This window comes from Diadema antillarum, unplaced genomic scaffold (assembly GCF_040938485.1).
Source record: "Diadema antillarum isolate AM-2024a unplaced genomic scaffold, OU_Dant_1.0 scf00000095, whole genome shotgun sequence".
In the NCBI taxonomy this organism is placed as follows: domain Eukaryota; kingdom Metazoa; phylum Echinodermata; class Echinoidea; order Diadematoida; family Diadematidae; genus Diadema; species Diadema antillarum.
In genome coordinates this window covers 545,796-564,879 of record NW_027270984.1, presented here as the reverse complement: position 1 = coordinate 564,879, position 19,084 = coordinate 545,796, and the positions used below count along the sequence as shown (strand labels likewise).

Genomic DNA, 19,084 nt, shown 5'->3' with positions numbered 1-19,084 from the left:
TTGGTATCTCGCAAAAAGTTAAAAGCCCAATTCTCATCTCCACCAATACTGTACCATCCCTTTAATGTGCGCACATTTGTGCATAATTTTGTTTGCCAGGTTTAGTACCTGAACGTGAAATCTTTTGGATGGAATAATCACTTAATGCATATTTCTGCTGTTTCATAGCATTTTACAGTTAAAGAAGTACAATTTTTTACTGATTTTTGTCCTGTTCTGAACACACTAATAACTGCTGCCAAAAATATTGAACGAGACAGTAAACTGTTGCTCGCTCGGTTGTTGTGAATGAAGAATGATGCATATTTAGATAGAAATGATGTCTTTTGTCAAAGCAATTCAATAACACCTGAAATAGAGTGCATAACTTCTGGGCAGCACAGGACATGGGTACAAAGGAGAGATACTTGTTTCTTCTCCTTCTCGAACACCTCCCTGAATGAACTCCGCATTGTTCTCAATACTCTTTACTTACAAGGAACATCTCTCCTTGATTTTATACAGGGAATACTTCCACTTGAGCTAAGTTTGAGTGGAGGTGCTTGCAAAAGCCACAAAACTTTATAAAGGTATTAGCCCACATTTGCAAACCCACGAAAATCAAAACTGCATAAAACAGGTCCAATATGACTTCAAGTACAAGTTATAACAGTAACATACCTCACCTGTTGCTCTTTGTCTATACCATTCGATAAAAGAGAGAAAATCATCGTTTTAAAATCAATTTTCAAACCGGGTCAACCCGACCAAAAATCGAATTACGAGCGCGGGCTAGCTATACGTACATGTAACTTACACATGCATCGCATGCATGTAGTACGTACGTGGACCGGAGCTAGCGAGCGTTATACGCATGCATACGGTGCATTTTCATTTATTTTTATGAAAGTAATGGACTAATTGGAACGAAATTTTGCACAGGTGTTACTGCAATCATACCCAAACTCCATGCTAACTATGAGACCAATTGCTGCAGGTTTACAAATGTGGGCTAATACCTTTAATATCTCAGGGCTCTGTATGATGTAGCTCTCATCACATGATGCAGATATCACAAACAAGAATATCTCTGGGATGCATGTGAGCATAATAGAGATGATGCACTTCTTGTATTACAAATTCCTACTTGTGGACTCACAAACTCAAGTAAAAACGGATCAGTTTTTATTCTAACCACGAGCACATGCCAACCTGAGTGTTCAAATTGCTCCCTTTCACTTGGGCGCAAATTAAATTGTCCCAAATTCTGCCACAATATTGTGCAATTAAAAATAGAATAGATCTGTACAGCGAGTATCTACATATAAAAATGTATAAAAGTGTAAAAATCTGTTCCAATTCATTGCTCTGTGATTCTGTGATGCACACTTTGGTGAAAATCAGCAAAGGAATTGTTGTAAGTTACAAAAATCCTCAGCATCAAGTCAATTGCCAATCTGCACAATGAGAAACTTTGTGCATTCTTCTGATACTATCTCACACCACTTGCTGTACATTTGTGGCTTAAAACACTTGTTACGCAGGAGCTTTGATCCTGCGCACTGACCAATGGGGGAAAATCATCCACTCTGATTATAACCAAGCCATGCATACATATATACATGTACGATGACCAATTGATTATCTACAAAAAGACTGCACGAATGTAACACTATTTGGCCAAAGCTATCATATTGATATGTTTGCCTGTGTCTACGTCCTTAGCCTCATGGTCAATGAACCTAAATGGTCATATATCATGTTTTTTCTCTGCTTCGACAATGTGTTTTCTTTTCACAAGAGGACCAGAATGGTAATATCATTCATATCTCACCAGGAGTTGCACGTCCAGCGGGTGTCAAATATGTATACTAGATCTTAAAAGTATTCCAAACTCACAGCTTTAATCATCGTCATTTGAGGTGTAAATTGCAACATTCCTCCTCTTGAACTTCTTGGAGCCATTCCCACCCTTCAGTGTCAGCACGTCGGGCCGCGCGTCGTCGCTCAACATCCCGCTCCGGTCGTTGTCGTCCGAGATGCTGGCCTCGTCGGATGCATCCCGCGAGGAGGACGTGTACACGTCCAAGTTCCGCCGCTTGATCTGGCCGTGCCGGGGCGTGCTGGAGTCAAAGCCGGAAGTGTCGCTTTCCAGACTGGACAGCCGTTCCTTCATCTCCTCAACGTCCACCTCGGCAAACGCGATCTTCTCCTGCAGCTCGCTCGCCGCGGGGTCTTTGCTCTCCCGCGCTGCCAGGGGTGACGCGGAGGGCGGAGATGCAGCGCTCGGCGTTTTCGTTATGGTTGGCAAGCAGAGGGAAGTTCTCCTTATTGGTGAGGCGGCAAATTCTGGGTCTGGAATGTCATCACCTGCTCCTCCTTTTGTAAGTTTATCACCAACACCTTTCGTACTCTCCTCCTGCTCTTCCTCATCACTAAGACAAATTTCTGCGGGATTGACGCTTGAATCAGCATCGACGGACATCCGCGATGAGTTGTTGCTTCTCCTCGAGTCGTTGACGGAGAGATCCAGGAAGCTTGCTCCTGCCTCGGAGTCAATGAAACTCTCAAAGAGAATGCGCGACGACTCCGACGTGTCGTCGTCCGCATCGTTGGAGTCGTCCTCGGCCATCTCCCGGCTGCCCGGCAGCATCGGACCCGAGAGTTCTCTGGGGCTGGAGCCGCCCATGAGTGCTGCACAGGGGTCCGTTATTTGCAACCTGGAGCACAGCGCCGTGGTCTGGGGGTTCAGCATGAGGTTCGGCTGCTTGGGATTCCGGTCCACATTGTTCGGGTCATACACTTTCACTGTTCTTTCAAAGGCATCCGAAATTTTGAGATCATCCCCAAGGATGGACCGGATGGCAGATATCTGTCCAAGATCCACACTGTAATCCCATCTGTCACGAGAAAAAGTATTTTTCAAAGGTCTACTAAAGCAAGACAACCAAATCCTCTTATCTAAAATGAGCAATCTGTTTACTTGTATTTGCAAATAGGATCATGGCCCCAGAGAGAGAGAGAGAGAGAAAAAAAAACTTAACTTCACTGGTTATCACAGTAAGCACTTGATGCTAACCATTTTGAGCAAGATCATAATGAAGCAAACCAGCTCCTTTTCAAGATCTTGCACAGATGTTCAATCATTAATACTTTTGCTTTCTTTTGATATCTTTGATAGCATATGTATTACTCCTTTTCATAAAGAACTTCATGCAGATCAGCACCCCCCCCCCCAAGATTTGATTATCCTATAGGATTATGTGCACTCCACATCTTTCTGAGATGACATCTGATTTGGGAATTGCACACTTACTTGCTGTTGTAGCCGGGGTTGGGCATGTGGACGATGTTCATACTTGTGCTGAGAAGGTGGTTGGTGGCCTGTAGGACGGCAAGCCATTCCGGGTCGTGGCACAACTCAAACGGCCGCTCGGTCTTGTCAGGAATCTCGATGATCTGGGCAATTCACAAGAAAAGTAGAGTGTAGAGTGTAAATAAGATGTATCATTTTTAGTCTTTCCCTTCCTTCCCTGGTGCTGTAGCTGAAGGGATCCATACCAGAAGTAGAGAGCTATATTGGGCTTGGGCTCTGGAATTCTCTTTCCAGAAAGTATTTGTGACATCACACTTTACACGCCCGTGCCAAAGCACCCCAGGAATAATGACGATAATAGAATGATGCTTTTTATTGAGTCTTCTCCCGCACCATTGTGCTCAAAGCGCTGTATAACATTTGATTATAAACATGCAGGGCTGCTAATTGCCAGCATCCCCTCACCAAAACCAAGTAGGTTTCAAAGACCAACAAAGGAAATACGGCTGTGTTACAATCTTACATGCATCTCAGCATGCAAAAGTAATTCTCAAATCAAAGGGATTTTCACTTAGTGGTATTCTTATCAGGACACAAAGAGATTTTTAGGATTTCAGACAGCATGATACAGAATTAATAAGACTTGGCAGCTCCATAAAATGTATCATATGCAAGATCCCAAGGATGCGATCTACTTCAGTAAACTATGCCGGTGTTATTCCACAAAAGTGGCTTACCTGCAAGAAATCCCTCCCCGGAAGACACTTGTCCGTCGCCAAAAACTTGGTAGTCTTTTCCAAGGACCCATCTTTACCCTGAAAGAGGAGACAATTGAAATGTCTCATTTCCAAGCATATTATAGACATATACAGTGGAAACTCAATATAAGGAGATCTAATGTAACAAACTAATTTCTGCGGTCCCAATGAATTTATTTTCCTTGCCTTTTTATTGTTTATCGACTACTGATATAACAAAATATATGATATAAAGAACAATTGTCTTGGTCCTGAGGACTAGTTACTAGTATACTGAGTTTCCGCTGTTATGCATTGAGCACTCGCATTTGTCAAATGATTAATGAATAGGTAAGGATGATGTTTCATTTAGGGTCAATCAAAAGAATGAAAGTGAAGCCTTACTCATGTTTAAGTTCAATTTCAAACGAATGAGCAATGTCAAAGAAGCTTAACAGTGTGATTCTTTCCAGGCCAGCTTCTACTGCCTATGTGATAAAACTGAGCTATGTGTCAGCGAAAAGAGCACTTAAGCTTACACTTCATTTCTTAATGGATTCACAATCCCATTAGAGATGTTCAGTCTTGCGTGTGTTTGCATTTCTGTTGAATGCAATTTTCAATTGATCATGCTACGGAATCTGTAAATCCTTACCCGAGAAAGAATTCACCGCACAATTACAGGACATGACTTACTCTGTGTTCAACTAGGGCCGAGAACTTGACGTGGAGATGCGCCGAGAACCAGTAGTCAGGTCGTAGGTCATGCAGCAATTCTTCCGCTGGGGGACTACCTGTGGCGGATGGATAATCAAGCTGGTAAAATACCACATCAATCAAGATTGAATGTGCATTTTTTTTTTCTTTTACTCTCTCCTTGTGTATGTGTTGCAAGTTGATATTGTTACTTCTATGAACACCCCATTTGACCCTAAGCTAGGGTCAAATCTGATGTTTGTAGGATGGATGAACTCCCTAACTTTCTCTGACTTTTTGCTTCTGGAGAGAGCATTTTGAAATTCCCTGACCTGTATGAGCCCTGCAAAGCACTTGGCACTAATTCTGTCGTCACCAAGTCTAGTCATTTGCTGATAAAACTTGTTCATTGAAATCGTTTTTTGTTGTTGTTGTAAGATCAAGAGATGAAAGTGAATCATAACATGTACATAGATACAGATATACATAGATATATAGATAGATAGATAGGTAAATGCATAGGATAAAAAGATAGATAGATAGATAGATAGATAGATAGATTAGTAATCAGACTTCCATTTCCCTGCAAAGCTTCTTTTGCTCTTTATGACCTTTGACCCCCCCTTTCCTTTTGTCTTTCATAACACAAGAGCCTTCAGGTGGCTGATGGGTTCGTAATGAGGTCAGTCAATTGGTGACCTTCCATCCCCACACCAATGGTAGTTTTTGTGGGGGTTTTTGTCGTTGGTTTTTTTTTTTTAAATGGCCCTTCCAGACTCACCGAGTGTATTGCTCATGACCTCCTCCTTGAAATGACGCTTCTTGCGCAGGAGCTCCTCCTTGTTGCCATGGTAATAGATGCCTCGGGGCCAGTCATGTGACATCATGATGTCTATGGGCTGCTGGACCTGTGTGTAAAAATGGGACAACACTTCCATTTATTCCAGGACATCAACATAACACTTACACACCTTTGTTCCTGCAAAAGGCATGGAAAATGATGTTTGTCAGAGTAGCATATCTCAATAACAAATCACAGGAATGTGCAAAAGAATTGTGAAATTCCTTCAATATTTTCTCCATGTTTATTGTGGATGCACTGTGAAAATTTCTAAAACTTTCAATGCGCATTCCACTAATTTCTCTGCATTCAATGCATCTTTAGTTTAAGCTTGGGAAATGTTCATGTTAAAAGGACGGAGGGGATTTAGCTCAAATAAAGAAATGTGTCCTGTTTTTTTCATGTTTCTGATTCTAGAAATTTCATGGATGCTTGGACACTAGCATTTCATCATAATAAAATCATTAACATGAAACCCATGCTTGCAGTAAAATGGAACACAACAATTTGTAAAACCATATAGGGGCCTACTGTCTTCACTGCCAAAACATCTTTTACAAGATTTTAGAAGGACAAACTCACATCTACCACATATTCTACCACCCTCAACACACAATGTTAAACTTATATACAGTGCACTCCCGTTACAACGAATACGGTTATAACGAAATTTCGTTAGAACGAAGTAGATCTTCTGGTCCCAAAATTATCACCATTAAAGTCTATGGTACAAAATTCGCTTATAACGAACACGGTTATAGCGAAATTTCCGTTATAACGAAGTCTTTTCCGAGCGCCAGAGAAAAAGAAAAACAAAAGAAATGTGCTCCGTTATAACGAAATGCGAATTGCTTTCGAAAATACGTAGCGGAACAAGCATATACTAGTATATAGCGTCTCTGCATGGGCGAACGCTTCACATCAGTGTGTGTTCTCTCCTTGTGTCACGCACACTTTCTGAGGGGAACTTGCATTTATTATTGTAATAAAAAATAATAGAGTTATCCCATCACATTTCACATAGCTTTCCAGTGTATGATGAGTATTCAGCAAACAGAATGATACACAGTTTATACATATATGTGGTTTCCTTGTTTTCGTTATATATTGTATTGTTCGGTTATAACGAAATTTCGTTATAACGAAAGAAAACTGCCGGTCCCGAGCATTTCGTTATAACGGGAGTGCACTGTAGTTCACCTGCTTCAGCCTGAAGACTTCCAAGTTCCGGACGTGGTAAGCACTGCGCATCTCGTCTGGAGAGTACGGAGGTCGCTCAAAGTGACCCTTCCTGTAGTCGTGCTTCTTGAAGATGCCCGAAAGGCCGCCGATCCTCACCCCTCCATAGTTCACTATGCTGGCATAGCCTGCGTGATCGGTAATAGTTTATACAAGATGACATATATGCATCATTGGTCTTGGCAATATGAGTAATGACTGGGGGGGGGGGGGTGAGGCATTGGAGAGGGTAACAGTGCCGGGACAAAGCAGTCACACATTCAACAGGGCTCTTTCAAATCTTTGCAACACACATCTTGTGGCAGCCATTCGCATGCGTACTCTTTACAGATGGCACAGAATAATCCTTGACTATCGTCGCAAAACATTTACAGGAGTTGTCTACATCATGAGGGGCCCATACAGGATTTGTAAGGACAACTGAAGATAGGTGTAGGATGGTAAGGATATTATAAACTTGCCCTATTATTTGAGTGGAAAAAAAAACCTAACAACAAACAAACAAACTTCCACGCCACTATGAAAAATGTGTGATCACTTAGTGAGTAGCACAGGAGATGTAATTGACCAATACACATTTACAATGTCTGCACATTGCTGTCTGTAAACATTAGGGAGCTTTAGATTTTGACGCGCGGATGTTTGAGACGACGAGTGCGATGGACGTTCTCCTCTCCCCTGTGTCGTGCTGAAAAGTAGCTTTAGATTACGCTGGGACGCAACGTATAAAAAATAAAATCGCGCCCCCATATGATCGATGCATGAAGTAGCTCTCTACGTTGCAAACTGTGCGGACGTAAAAATAGCCCAGTACGCGTAGTGAAAAACTCAGGTGACGCAAGCTAAAAATAGATCGACTTGACGCGCACTTCTGCGCACGCTCAGAACATCTTTTTTTCCTCTGAACGTCCGCGCGTCTAAAATCTAAAGCTCCCTATTATATGGGTCTCCACGGGCAAAGCCAATGAATAACTCCACAATGAAAGCTCCACATGAGTCCTCTAAAGGGAAAAGAATGGCAAAGCGCTGGCAAGACATTTAAAAGCACTCTTCCAGCTAAAGATACAATGCATAACAGGCCCATCAAACCTACTTTGAAGGATGAACAGAGAATATGATGTCAAGCACTATTAAAGTTGTAAATGACACACACTACTACTTACTTTGCTACTGAAATTTACTGAAATGAAATTCTAAATAATGTTCTACACTTATTCATAAAATTAGAAGCACAACATACCCATGTAATAAATTCCCGGACAAACCCATCCACCGTATGGAAGCTCAGCAAGGTAGTTTGAAGCCTCATGATTTCCGCCGATGAATATGGTGAAAACAGGAACTTTCTTTTCACCAGAATAGTACCTAGGAGACAAGAGGGAAACTTGGTTTCGATTTTTTATCTAAGTCAAACTCAAAGGAATAAACTAGTAATTGCAATATCACATAAAGCAAGTATTATACAGACTTTCCTCTGCTGAATACTGGCTCTACAAATCTGCATAATTGCAGCACTGATCTATGTGATTTCCCAGCATCAACTTCCAAGTTATAAAAACATGTCAACTTCATGGCTCACATTCTCCATCGGCTAGGAGATAAGTTGTGCACATCATGCCATAAAACATTGGCTTGAACCATCTACAGTACTTGTCACATGAACTGAGGTGTGTGGGATAACATGTTTTCTTCTCATCAATTGTATGTATTGTAAAATATAGTTACAGTATCTTTCACTTTAAATTCTATTGTATGCACAAGGTGTCTTTTTAAAGAAATGACATTGTATACTCCTAATTCCACATGATAGAGAAATGAATGACATACTACAACATATAGTATACAGCATATCATTTTGCCTGTGATGTAACAAAGTCTAGATGGCTGTAGTCAAATGAGTGTTTGACACATCTTATAAAGACTAATTTTGCTCTGACTGCCCAACCTATACAAACTTCAAATAATGGATTGTAGGGACAGGCAAACATTAAGTACAGCTACTAAAACTTGCAACCAACTTTGACTGCTAGAAACTACCAACACCAATGTAGGTATATAGGACTAACAACTGAATTGTGAATTTTAAGTGTCTGCTAACTTGCACATACTTATCAGGAATGTCAGAATATTTGTTCTAACACAGCTTTTACATTTTACTGCTCAATATGATCACACTTTGTATTTGTTTTTTTCACTTGTTTGTTGTTGTTTTTCTGGTGGTGTCCCAATGCTTCAAAGGGTGTTTATCCCTTTTTTTCTTTTTCTTTTTGTACAGAGGAACTTTGTTTATCTTCCCAAGCTCTTTCAATAGCATCCAGTGATACATCTTATCTTGACTTAGCTGTAAAGTTTAATAGCAAGCTCACTCAGGAGTCACAATGTGTCCCAGTCCAACCAGAAGGTTGTGATGAAACAATACAGATTAGGGGATTAGGTAATCTCTATTCATTGATGATTAGTTTCCAGACATCCACACCAATCAATAAAGAGAGCTTTCCCCCTGTGTGTGCCAAATAGCAAACACATCACAATAAGGGTTTGACAAAAAGGAGCATGACAATACAGGATGCTCACTTGTAGAAGGTGTTGATCTGTCTGTACTTCTTGGGGACTGCCATGCACTCCATGTCCGCCTCATTCCGAACTGCCTGGAAGTCGCCACAGCACAGCAGCAGGTCCACCTTTATGCCTAAAGCCAGACAAACAAGTAAAATACTTCCTGATTACTGTAACACCAGAAACATTTGCTGCATGCAACTTTCGCAACTTGGAACTGATGGCCTTTTTTGCAGCATGAAACTTTGGCAAAATAGGCAACCAGCATTCAATGCATTGTGTATAGAGAAAAAAACGTTTGCACGTATCAACAAAAAAAGTTGCATGTAATTTACAATTTACTTTCACGAATCTTCATCTCCTCGCAATATTTGTGAAAGTTTCATGCATGAGAAATTTTCAAGTTTAACAATATCTCAGATATGTATGTAAATAATGTTCTATATAGAGACAAGAATATAATTTTCTAGGAACTAAACACTGCAATCACATTTATTTTACAATACTTACAAAAAATCTCAACCCTAAATTATAAATGTGAGTGAAATATTTGATATCATGGACTGCAATAAACATATCAAAGGACAATATATATACAGAAACCTACATATGTAGTAAGTCAGACATTTCATGAAAGCTGCTAAACTGTGTAAAGACCAAACAACTTGTCTGAATCCAGGTATATTTTGCATTAATTGTATATCGCATTAATGAATACATTTATTCAGAAGAATTCTTCAACAACATACTGGTAATCTATTTCAGGAGCATATACACAGAAATGTGACAATATCTCAAATGATCAAATCGGTTTCAATTTTCAACTGATTAATAAGTCATGATGAAGTGTGTCAACACTCCCATAGCTTTTTGTGCATTGCTTCACATCTATGTGCAGTCTCCTTATAAAAATAAAAAAACAAAGAAAAATTTAGTATGAGAGAAAATTTTAGTGAAAATGAAAGAGATTAATTGTGCTATTCTTTTTTTGGTATGGAGTTAAGACAAATTAGTCAGTGTTAGTAGAGGGATGATTTACCTTCTTTTTGCTCTGCGAAGGCAATTGTTTCGTATATCTTGTCGAGTTCACCATGGCCACATCCTTCTATGGCAATCCTCATGTTGAGGTGATAAGTTCTCCGCCTAGACACAACAGACTGTGACCGCTGAAACGTCAAGAGCTGTGGTATGAAAAAGAATGAAAAATCAATGATAAATAGTGACCACCACCCCTGGAACACATTTTATGGAACACATCTGGAAATTGTCATATTCTGTGAATGTGGCTGCAGTCTATCCCTGTATGAGGAGAGATGTCAGATGAATCACTCTCCGAATATATCAGTCAGGCCTAACCACGGTTAGCTAGATTTACTAATGTTAGGTGTCTAAATTGATCTGTTTCTGTCTTTGTGATGATTCATTTTGGCAACTGAGCTGAGCATGTTTTGTAAATTACACTAACTTTGTTAGTCACTACAGTTAGACTACTTTGAAGTTTCTAAGCCATTGCCAAAAATAAGGAACTTACCACTAGATAGACATGATAGAGGTCTATCTAACTGATACTTAGTTTTACGGCCAACAGGCCTAAATTGATATACGTACATTGTAAAATGAAACTTTGATGACATTGATTTCTAATTCATATTCGTATATTCCTCAACACACAGAAATCGAGTACACGTTTCTATCGTCTATATCTCTGCAGGTAATTCCGGTCACACGATCACAACAGCAGCACTCACGCTTGTTTGTTATGTTGCTGAAGGATAACGAGGCCCTGTGCTACTAGTAGTATGCTGTGTGTGCCTGCGATGAATGGCTATGTGATGAATACTATGTGATTCACAAACGTAATCTACAACATCAAAAACACATTGATCAAACACGGTGGACGATTTAAAATCATAAACAAGGAACATACTACCTTCCCTTCTTTGCTGATCACAGTTCAAACCTCTTCTTACTTACCTTGTCGAGATTATTCCCGTACAAGAACTCGCTTGGCTTTTCTTAGCTGCACAACCACACACAGTGGGTATTGTATGTGTGTTAAGTACGTACGTACTTTGTACACTGTACACATTCGCACGGCATGAATGCTTTTACACACGGTACGCCCTCTACGACGGCAATTAGACGATAAGACGATCAGACACTTTGCTGTTGTTGTTCCATTATTTCTAATGAACAGTTTCAAGTTCAAGATTACTGGTTCAAGTTCATTCACTTCTGTACAACGTAATACGTTTGAATACGTTACACGTGCCAATTAACATGAGAATAACAAATATAGGCCTATAAACTCAAGTGGAATTCACTGGACAAGCAGGAAAACGAAGACGAGGGGATCCTTAAAAAGCAAAGTTTGTGAAACTAAAGGTCCTCATAATCACTACAACTGATGAAGTACTTCCAAAACAAAATATAAAACATATTTAAGAACCACAAACAGCTAGGGAACTGGATAGAAAAGAAATATTTGCAAAGGAAAAATTAGGGCCTATAGATAAAAGAAAAACAACCACAAAGACCATAAATCGAAATCAAGAGTAGAGAAAGAAGGAACAAAAGAAAGTAGGTGTCAAATTATATAATTTAAAAAATGACAATTACTGAGGGAGGAATAGGCAAGTTGGCTACGCTGTCGTGTGAGGACAAGAAAAAATATGTTTGCAATAATAATCTAGTCAAAACTCGTCAAAATCTAGTTAGATTAGGCCTATACATATGTAGTAACAAGGTAAGGAGCAATTTAGAATAGAGCCTACTACGTATTAGTACTCCCATGCATTATAACGAACACTGTAACAACAAAATTCCGCTTACAGCGAAGTAAAAATTCATGTTCCAAAATTATCATGGGACACATCTTTGCATACTTTGCAATCGGATTTATGACGAAATTTCCGAATAGCGAAAGAAAATAATTGCCGGACTTCATTCTAACGTAATGTAACACAACATAGCAATTTAGAATTTAAGTTTACCAGCCCACCAAGTAATATAATCACTTATTTAGTTTCATAAGACGTCAATTTACGTTTAAAGACGACAAAGCATACTAGTAGTAAAAATCAAGTGTTTTGTGGCAGACGTCCTGTCAATAATGGATTCATCTTGATTCTGAATCTGAACTAAGGTAGTGGCGAATTGTGATTTGGTAGAGTTTGTCTCCCTACGGCCACATTTCTTTTTTTTTTAAATCTTTTTTTATAGTTTGATTTCCTGAGAGTAAACAATAAGTTTCAATCGAAACTGGAAGGGGTCGAGAGAACCAAAACATTTTGCAGGGTCGGCGGAGCGTTTTTACAAGTGGGGGCCAACTTCCAGGTTTCATGAGCTAAAAGGAAAAAAGAATAACCTACTAATATCGCGCTCCACGTTCCTATATTCTTTCTTTCTAATGCCACTTACCCACTTCCGGGGTAAAAAACAAAAACAAAAACAAAAACAAATAAACAAGTGGGGGCCAAAGTGGTGACACCTTATGTATTCCTTTGTATGGTGCAAAAAAAAAAAAAAAAGCTGAGCCCCCTACCCCCTGCCCCCTGCCCCCCCCCCCCCCCCCCCCCCAACCCCGGTTCCGCCGGCCATGTACGGTATCGAATTTCCCGTCTTCAAACGCAACTTCCTAATTTGTCACACCCAGGGTAAAATACTATAAAACCTTCTGGTAACCAATATTGGTTGCTGCTACTTTTCGTTCATATTTAGTGATCTGATAAACGAAAAACACGCAAAAATTGCATTCTCATCGTCGATACATCCGAAGAGATATTTCTCATTGACTGTAATTACCGTACAAATCATTGTACTGATCTCTGTATTATACCTGGAATACCCTCACACGAGATCAGTGATTTGGTTTCACACGTTACTCTTTAATTGGTCAAAAGAGGGCGACGTTTCAAGCAAGCTCGCGAACGAACTTCGACCCTAACCGGAAGTCAGTCTCTTTGGTCCACAGCGTTCATAATGGTAATAAGCAGAGACGCCAACTGCTACGATTTTACACTTAATGTGGTGTTAAGAAAGCATTTTATTACTTATATCGCGGATGAATGTGGCTATTAAGGTTGCAAGAAAGTGATGTAATAGTAAAAAAAGTCACTCATTCTGTGTTACTGAGCGTAGCGTGTGACAAAGTGTGCTCAAATAGACCGGGTGGTGATAGAATTTGCATGCTGCATGTGCGCAGCGCGGGGAAGTGCAAGTGAGTGCACTCGTGCAGCCATAACGCAACGTGTGCCATGCATGTATAGACAACGTAATGACTGTGTTGGAAGGCGGCGACTACGCGCGACTTTCTCGTAGGTTCGTGCTCTGTGGAGCGTTCATTTTAGACAATCAGTCTTTAGCTTTGACAGCGATTTAAATAGGACATTCTCACACGTTTCAACTCGACAATGTCATTATGGTATTGGTGCCACTTCCTTGCCTCAATACAGATCAAATGTTTGTCATGAACCAGTGAACGTTTGTAAATGTTGCCAGTAACAGTAAAGGCACTGCACTAATTACTAAAGCAGCCAGTAGGACCTGAGAGCGAGTCATAAAATTTTACAGAAAAAAGCACACTAGATCTGGACTTTTCTACTCAACTGAACGAAAAATTTGCTGTTAAATTTAATTTAAAAAAGTAACAAAAGCTGTCTGTAACGTTTAAATCTATTTTAGTATTTGCTCAGGCTGGATATCCTGTCTAACGTGAGAGCTCTACAGTACATAACCCCATCATAATCATATTATGACTGGCCCGTGGCCCAGACGAAGTTGACAAGTAGAGTTAGATATTGTACTTTGTAGCAGTATAATAAATTTTGGTATTTGTAGATTGTGTGTGCATGCACCAGATCTATAAATCTAATTTAATGCAGTTTCATATCAATCCAAGCAGATACCCCAACTTAACTTCACTCGACTGAACCAGGTTGTGTGAACTGTTTTAGAAACACACAGAATAAATATTGTCAACTTCCAAGTCGAACAATGCTGAACCATTTCTTTGCATGAATTTGGACAACATTTGTGGTTTACAGGATCAGGAAGTGTTGATTTCAATTTCAATTAATTCATGTTGTTGCTCTGTACAGATCCAATGTAGCACCAGCAGATTGGACTTTTCTAACACACTGACGAGTGTTGAGTTTTTGTGTTTCTACTGCATTCACAAAATCTAAATATTTGATGAGAAAAGGAATACTGACGAGCTGACCAATGCTGACCAGAACATAAATTTCAAATGACTGAAATTGCTTTGTCTAGTAGTACTAGGTAACTTAGTAGCTCATTACCAAGCCTTTTTTGTGGTGGCCCTAATGTTACTAATACTGTAAATATGGTACCGATAAAGGAGTCTATTATCTTGTCATCGTTAGGAATAACTTATGCAACTGGACTTGGTAGTGACCAAATTTTTTAAAGGGGGAGGTGATATATCCCGCGAGTGCCAAATCTGGCCAAACGAATTGATTTTGCTGACTAGATCTATGTCTCTGTTTTCCTCCTTGTCTCCAGACTCAAAAGCGCCGCAACAACGGACGCAGCAAGAAGGGACGTGGCCACGTGCGGCCAGTCCGCTGCACCAACTGTGCCCGCTGCGTCCCGAAGGACAAGGCCATCAAGAAGTTCGTCATCAGGAATATCGTGGAGGCGGCCGCCATCCGTGACATCCAGGAAGCCAGTGTGTATGAAGGTAAGGAAAAGACTCGAAGATTCGAACTTGCAACGGGAGTTTCAACATCGATGGGGGAAATGTTAGCCATAGGAGAAAGTTGTTTGGTGTGTCTGTCTCAATATTAAAGTCAACATAGAGATCAGTAACAATCTTGTTCGAGTCTGACGCGTGTAGATTGATGGGTTCAGTTACACTTGGATGCCTGTGTTTCTTCAACCACATGATGACATTCTTTTGAATGTTTATGTAGTTGTAGCTTTGATGTTCCTATAATAGCAATCTTCATTTAAAAGTAATTGAAATGTGTCGCTTATTTCTGATGAAGATATCGGCACCCTCTTACTTGGCTGGGTAATAATGATGCCATGACATATTTCTGGCAGAGTTACCAAGTAGTTCTTTGAAGAAAAAGTTTGATCATAAGCTATGGCGGTCACACACTGACACAAACAAAATATGGATTGCACTTTTAGCATATTGATCAGTGAGTAACCATGTTGGTTGACATTATTTGAAATTGCCAATAACAACTTTGGTCTTCATCTGAGTAGGCTCAAATTATTCTCAGAGCTGATATTTTTCTTTTTCATCGTTTTGATTTTAAAGGGAATGTACAGTACTGGTTGAGGTGGGGGGTTCATGTTTTGAACATTCCTAAGTGAGATAATGAAAAGCCTCTTAGTCTTATGAAATATGAAAGAGCATGTAATTTCAAGAAGGATTCAACGTTTATTTGATGAAAGTTGGTTTTCAAATGGCTGAGATATCCAGAAAAGTGCTGATAATAAAAGGTGACATACCACAACTTTATTAGGATCTCTTTGTTTCACCTTGTTTTTGGATATCTCAGCCATTTCAAAACCGATTTTCATAGAATAAACTTTTGATACCCCTTAGAACTGCATGCTCTTTGACATCTCATAGAGTGGTTTCTGAATATCTCGCAAAACGTTATAAGCTAAATCCTCACCTCGACTAGAACTGTACACACCCTTTAACTTCCATTAGCCCACCAATTGTCTCAATGGCATGAATCTCCTGTTTGATGAGTGTGGTCTCATTTTCTACTTTTCAAAAAGATATTGTCATTTCCATTTCACGATTTCAGACAAATTGTAGACCGAGACCAGATGTGCTACTTCACAGATGTATATTCATTATCCATCTCGATGATATACATTCAGAGTGAGATATAGCGTGTTATAGGGAGGCATATATTTTTGTGGAAATCTCAATATCTCTTGATATGTGTGTCCCATATTGCAGTACAGGGAGTGTCCCTCATATCATCTTGATCATGTTTAGCTTTTCTGCACAAGCTACAAAGTTTTCATTGTTAACACTATGATGTGCATGTCAGCACACAGACTATGAGGTTTTCTTTTTGGTCTTTCTTCCCCCCCCCCCAATTGTTTTTGCAGTGTATGCCCTCCCAAAGCTGTATGCAAAGCTTCACTACTGCGTGAGTTGTGCCATTCACTCCAAAGTTGTGCGTAACCGCTCCCGCGAGGCGCGCCGTGACCGCACCCCACCACCAAGGTTCCGCCCAGGAATGGTAAGTTGTCACTTTCATTGGTTATCTCATGTAATTATTGCTTTGTATATGTTTGTAGACTGTTTGCAATTTGACTGTGCATTACGGTCAGAAACAGTAGTGACTGTGCTTCATATTCATAAGCCTGTGTCCCACAAATTCTTGCAGTCACTAGAGCTAAAGATCTTCATTTGGCATGGGGTACCTGGTCTTTGTCTAAATTCGTTCAACCAGGATCTGAGTAGATTTATTTCAATTTGATAGCAAAATCTAAGACAAAAATGTTCCCCTTCAGGTATAATTCATTGAAGTATTGTGTAGAGTTCATTCAAGGAGGGAAAAAGCAACAGAAAAAAAGAAAAAGTCATGAATTAGCAATGTATATTTATTACTGGATAAATCGGGGTACATTTTTTTCAAAATCAGACATTCAGTAGATGTCATGGCAGCATCTGTTTTCTCGACTGCTGATTTTTAGTTCAACCACTGCCACAGCCATTGCAGGCATTTGTTACAAGGTTGGAAAGCACTTTATGAAATTGAGACCATCCTTAAGACCAGTCTCATAGTCAAACTTTCAGATGTTTGTGGTTTTAGTCATAGATTATCATAAATTTGACAGAAATGCGATCAAATTTAATTAGATGATGGATTTGATACATGTTGTTTGACCCTTTCTTTGCTTTAAGTGCTGATGGGGGCACATCTGTAGGCTTGCTCTTGGCAAATTAAGCTATGTGTCTGGGCATGTAAAGGGATAACGTTACAGTTATTTAGCGTGGAATGAAGCCAGTGACATTGTTTGACAAGTTTCGACCATGAGCACGGGCACATCGGGGGTTTAGAAAGTGTACATTTGAATCCTTTATTCATTGAGTTTTGACAGCATTGTACTTGCATTCATGGAGTTTTGACAGCATTACCTTGTACTGGCATGATGAGGAAATTATTTGAAGTGAACAGAAACCTCACGTCATGCTTTTTTATCTCCACAAAGGCAGGAGGTTGTATTTTCATCGGTGTTGGTTTGTGTATTTGCTAAATAACTCAATGCATCTGAACGCATTTGAATGAAACGTGCAGGAAAAGTTGATAATTACACAGGGAACAGATGATTAACTTTTGGTAGTGATCCCCAAATTTTTATGGATTTTTGAAGGACTTTTTTATCTTTTTGCAGACAGGCTCAATGAACTTAGGAGTTCAAGCTGCGCGTATTTGAGGTTGGCATACGCGCTGTAAGGGCGTGCTCTGCTTGGGCGAGGCACTGGGCAGCATAGCTCAAAGCCGATGATGTAAACAAAAGTCTTCTATACTGATATTGGGAAATTGGGTGATTTCAGCATGCGTTTATGGGTGGAAATGAGCTGCTTGGTGGAGTGCTCTCCGAGTGCTTTTCTAGTTATTTTATTTTGTTTTTGTTTTGTCTCTCATCCACAGGCTCCAGGCCAGCAGAACAGACAGGGAGGAGGCAGATCGTAAATAAGAGCTGGAGTCTCGTTTGGGAAGAGAGAATGGAACATCGCCCTTGGCGGCAGTTCACACTGGAAGGCAAAAAACATCTTTGAAGGACTCTCGTCAGTATTGTCGACGACTTCTGCTCTGTTGTGGTGTATGTAAAATATGAGTTGTAATTAAAGGCAGTGATATGCCGAGAATTGCAGTACAGGAAGAGCTTCATGTCTCAGTCTTGTTCTGTAGAGCAGTCCGCGATGTTGAGGTGGAGTTTATACAATGAGAGTCAACCTGCGCTTATACACTTAGTTGGATCAGTACGTAGCTTAAAGGCGCATAGTCCCGGTAGTGTAGAGGGCACTGTTGATGATACTGCCGATCACCGTCAGCATTGATGCGAAGATTACCGAAGTTGAGCTGTCATCAAGAGTAAAGCGCGTAGGTGTTGCTAAGTAACGTTTTCGTTGTCTTCTCTGCGCATCGCGCAGTCTGTAGTAATGCCAGGGTGCGTGCATATGTGCTTGTTACTATGATATCACAAAAGAGTTTGCTAAAGCTGTCATCCCCCTCAGCCGAATCATGAGCCAAACTGTGATCGGACCACTGACTACAGTGGATCGGACTTCTTCGGACTTGGCGAAGTGGGCCACAGCGTAAGCGCTAAAGAGGAGTCGATAGCGTAGGTCTCTATATGAAACTTGCGCCTTGCGCCCGCGTATGCATTTGACTAAACCACCGGGACCATGTACCTTTAAGGCAAATGTCAAGTTAAGTTCAGTTGGTATGCATTTCTGAAAGCAGATTACACATACACTGAAAGTTGGGAAGAAAAAGAATACACCAGAGAAATGTTTCAAGAGAGACTTTCATATCGCATTGTAGAGTTGGCAGAGGCACATTTCTGACCTTTGCATTTTGTAACTCGTCAACACTGCTGAAAACTTGTTCAGACTTTGTAGATGAAGTGCAAGAAAAAGTTATCAGTGACATATGTACCAGAGAGAGAGAGAGAGAGAGACACACACACACATGCACACACACACACACA

At 40.2% G+C, this 19,084-nt stretch overlaps 2 protein-coding genes across 2 annotated transcripts; one reads left to right on the top strand and one right to left on the bottom strand.

The window, feature by feature from the left end:
• Positions 1-1,130: 1,130 nt before the first annotated feature.
• On the bottom strand, positions 1,131-11,397 carry LOC139718464 (lariat debranching enzyme A-like). The gene is made up of 10 exons (XM_071629936.1): positions 11,339-11,397; positions 10,404-10,545; positions 9,383-9,497; positions 8,049-8,173; positions 6,770-6,936; positions 5,510-5,636; positions 4,729-4,826; positions 4,033-4,110; positions 3,296-3,438; positions 1,131-2,879 (listed from the first exon to the last, which is right to left on the bottom strand). Exons 2-10 carry the CDS (start codon positions 10,483-10,485, stop codon positions 1,883-1,885), a joined length of 1,932 nt encoding a protein of 643 aa, XP_071486037.1. The 5' UTR covers positions 10,486-10,545; positions 11,339-11,397; the 3' UTR covers positions 1,131-1,882.
• Positions 11,398-13,318: 1,921 nt separating this feature from the next.
• On the top strand, positions 13,319-18,063 carry LOC139718492 (small ribosomal subunit protein eS26-like). The gene is made up of 4 exons (XM_071629966.1): positions 13,319-13,348; positions 14,888-15,065; positions 16,469-16,602; positions 18,022-18,063. Exons 1-4 carry the CDS (start codon positions 13,346-13,348, stop codon positions 18,061-18,063), a joined length of 357 nt encoding a protein of 118 aa, XP_071486067.1. The 5' UTR covers positions 13,319-13,345.
• The last annotated feature ends 1,021 nt before the right edge of the window (positions 18,064-19,084 follow it).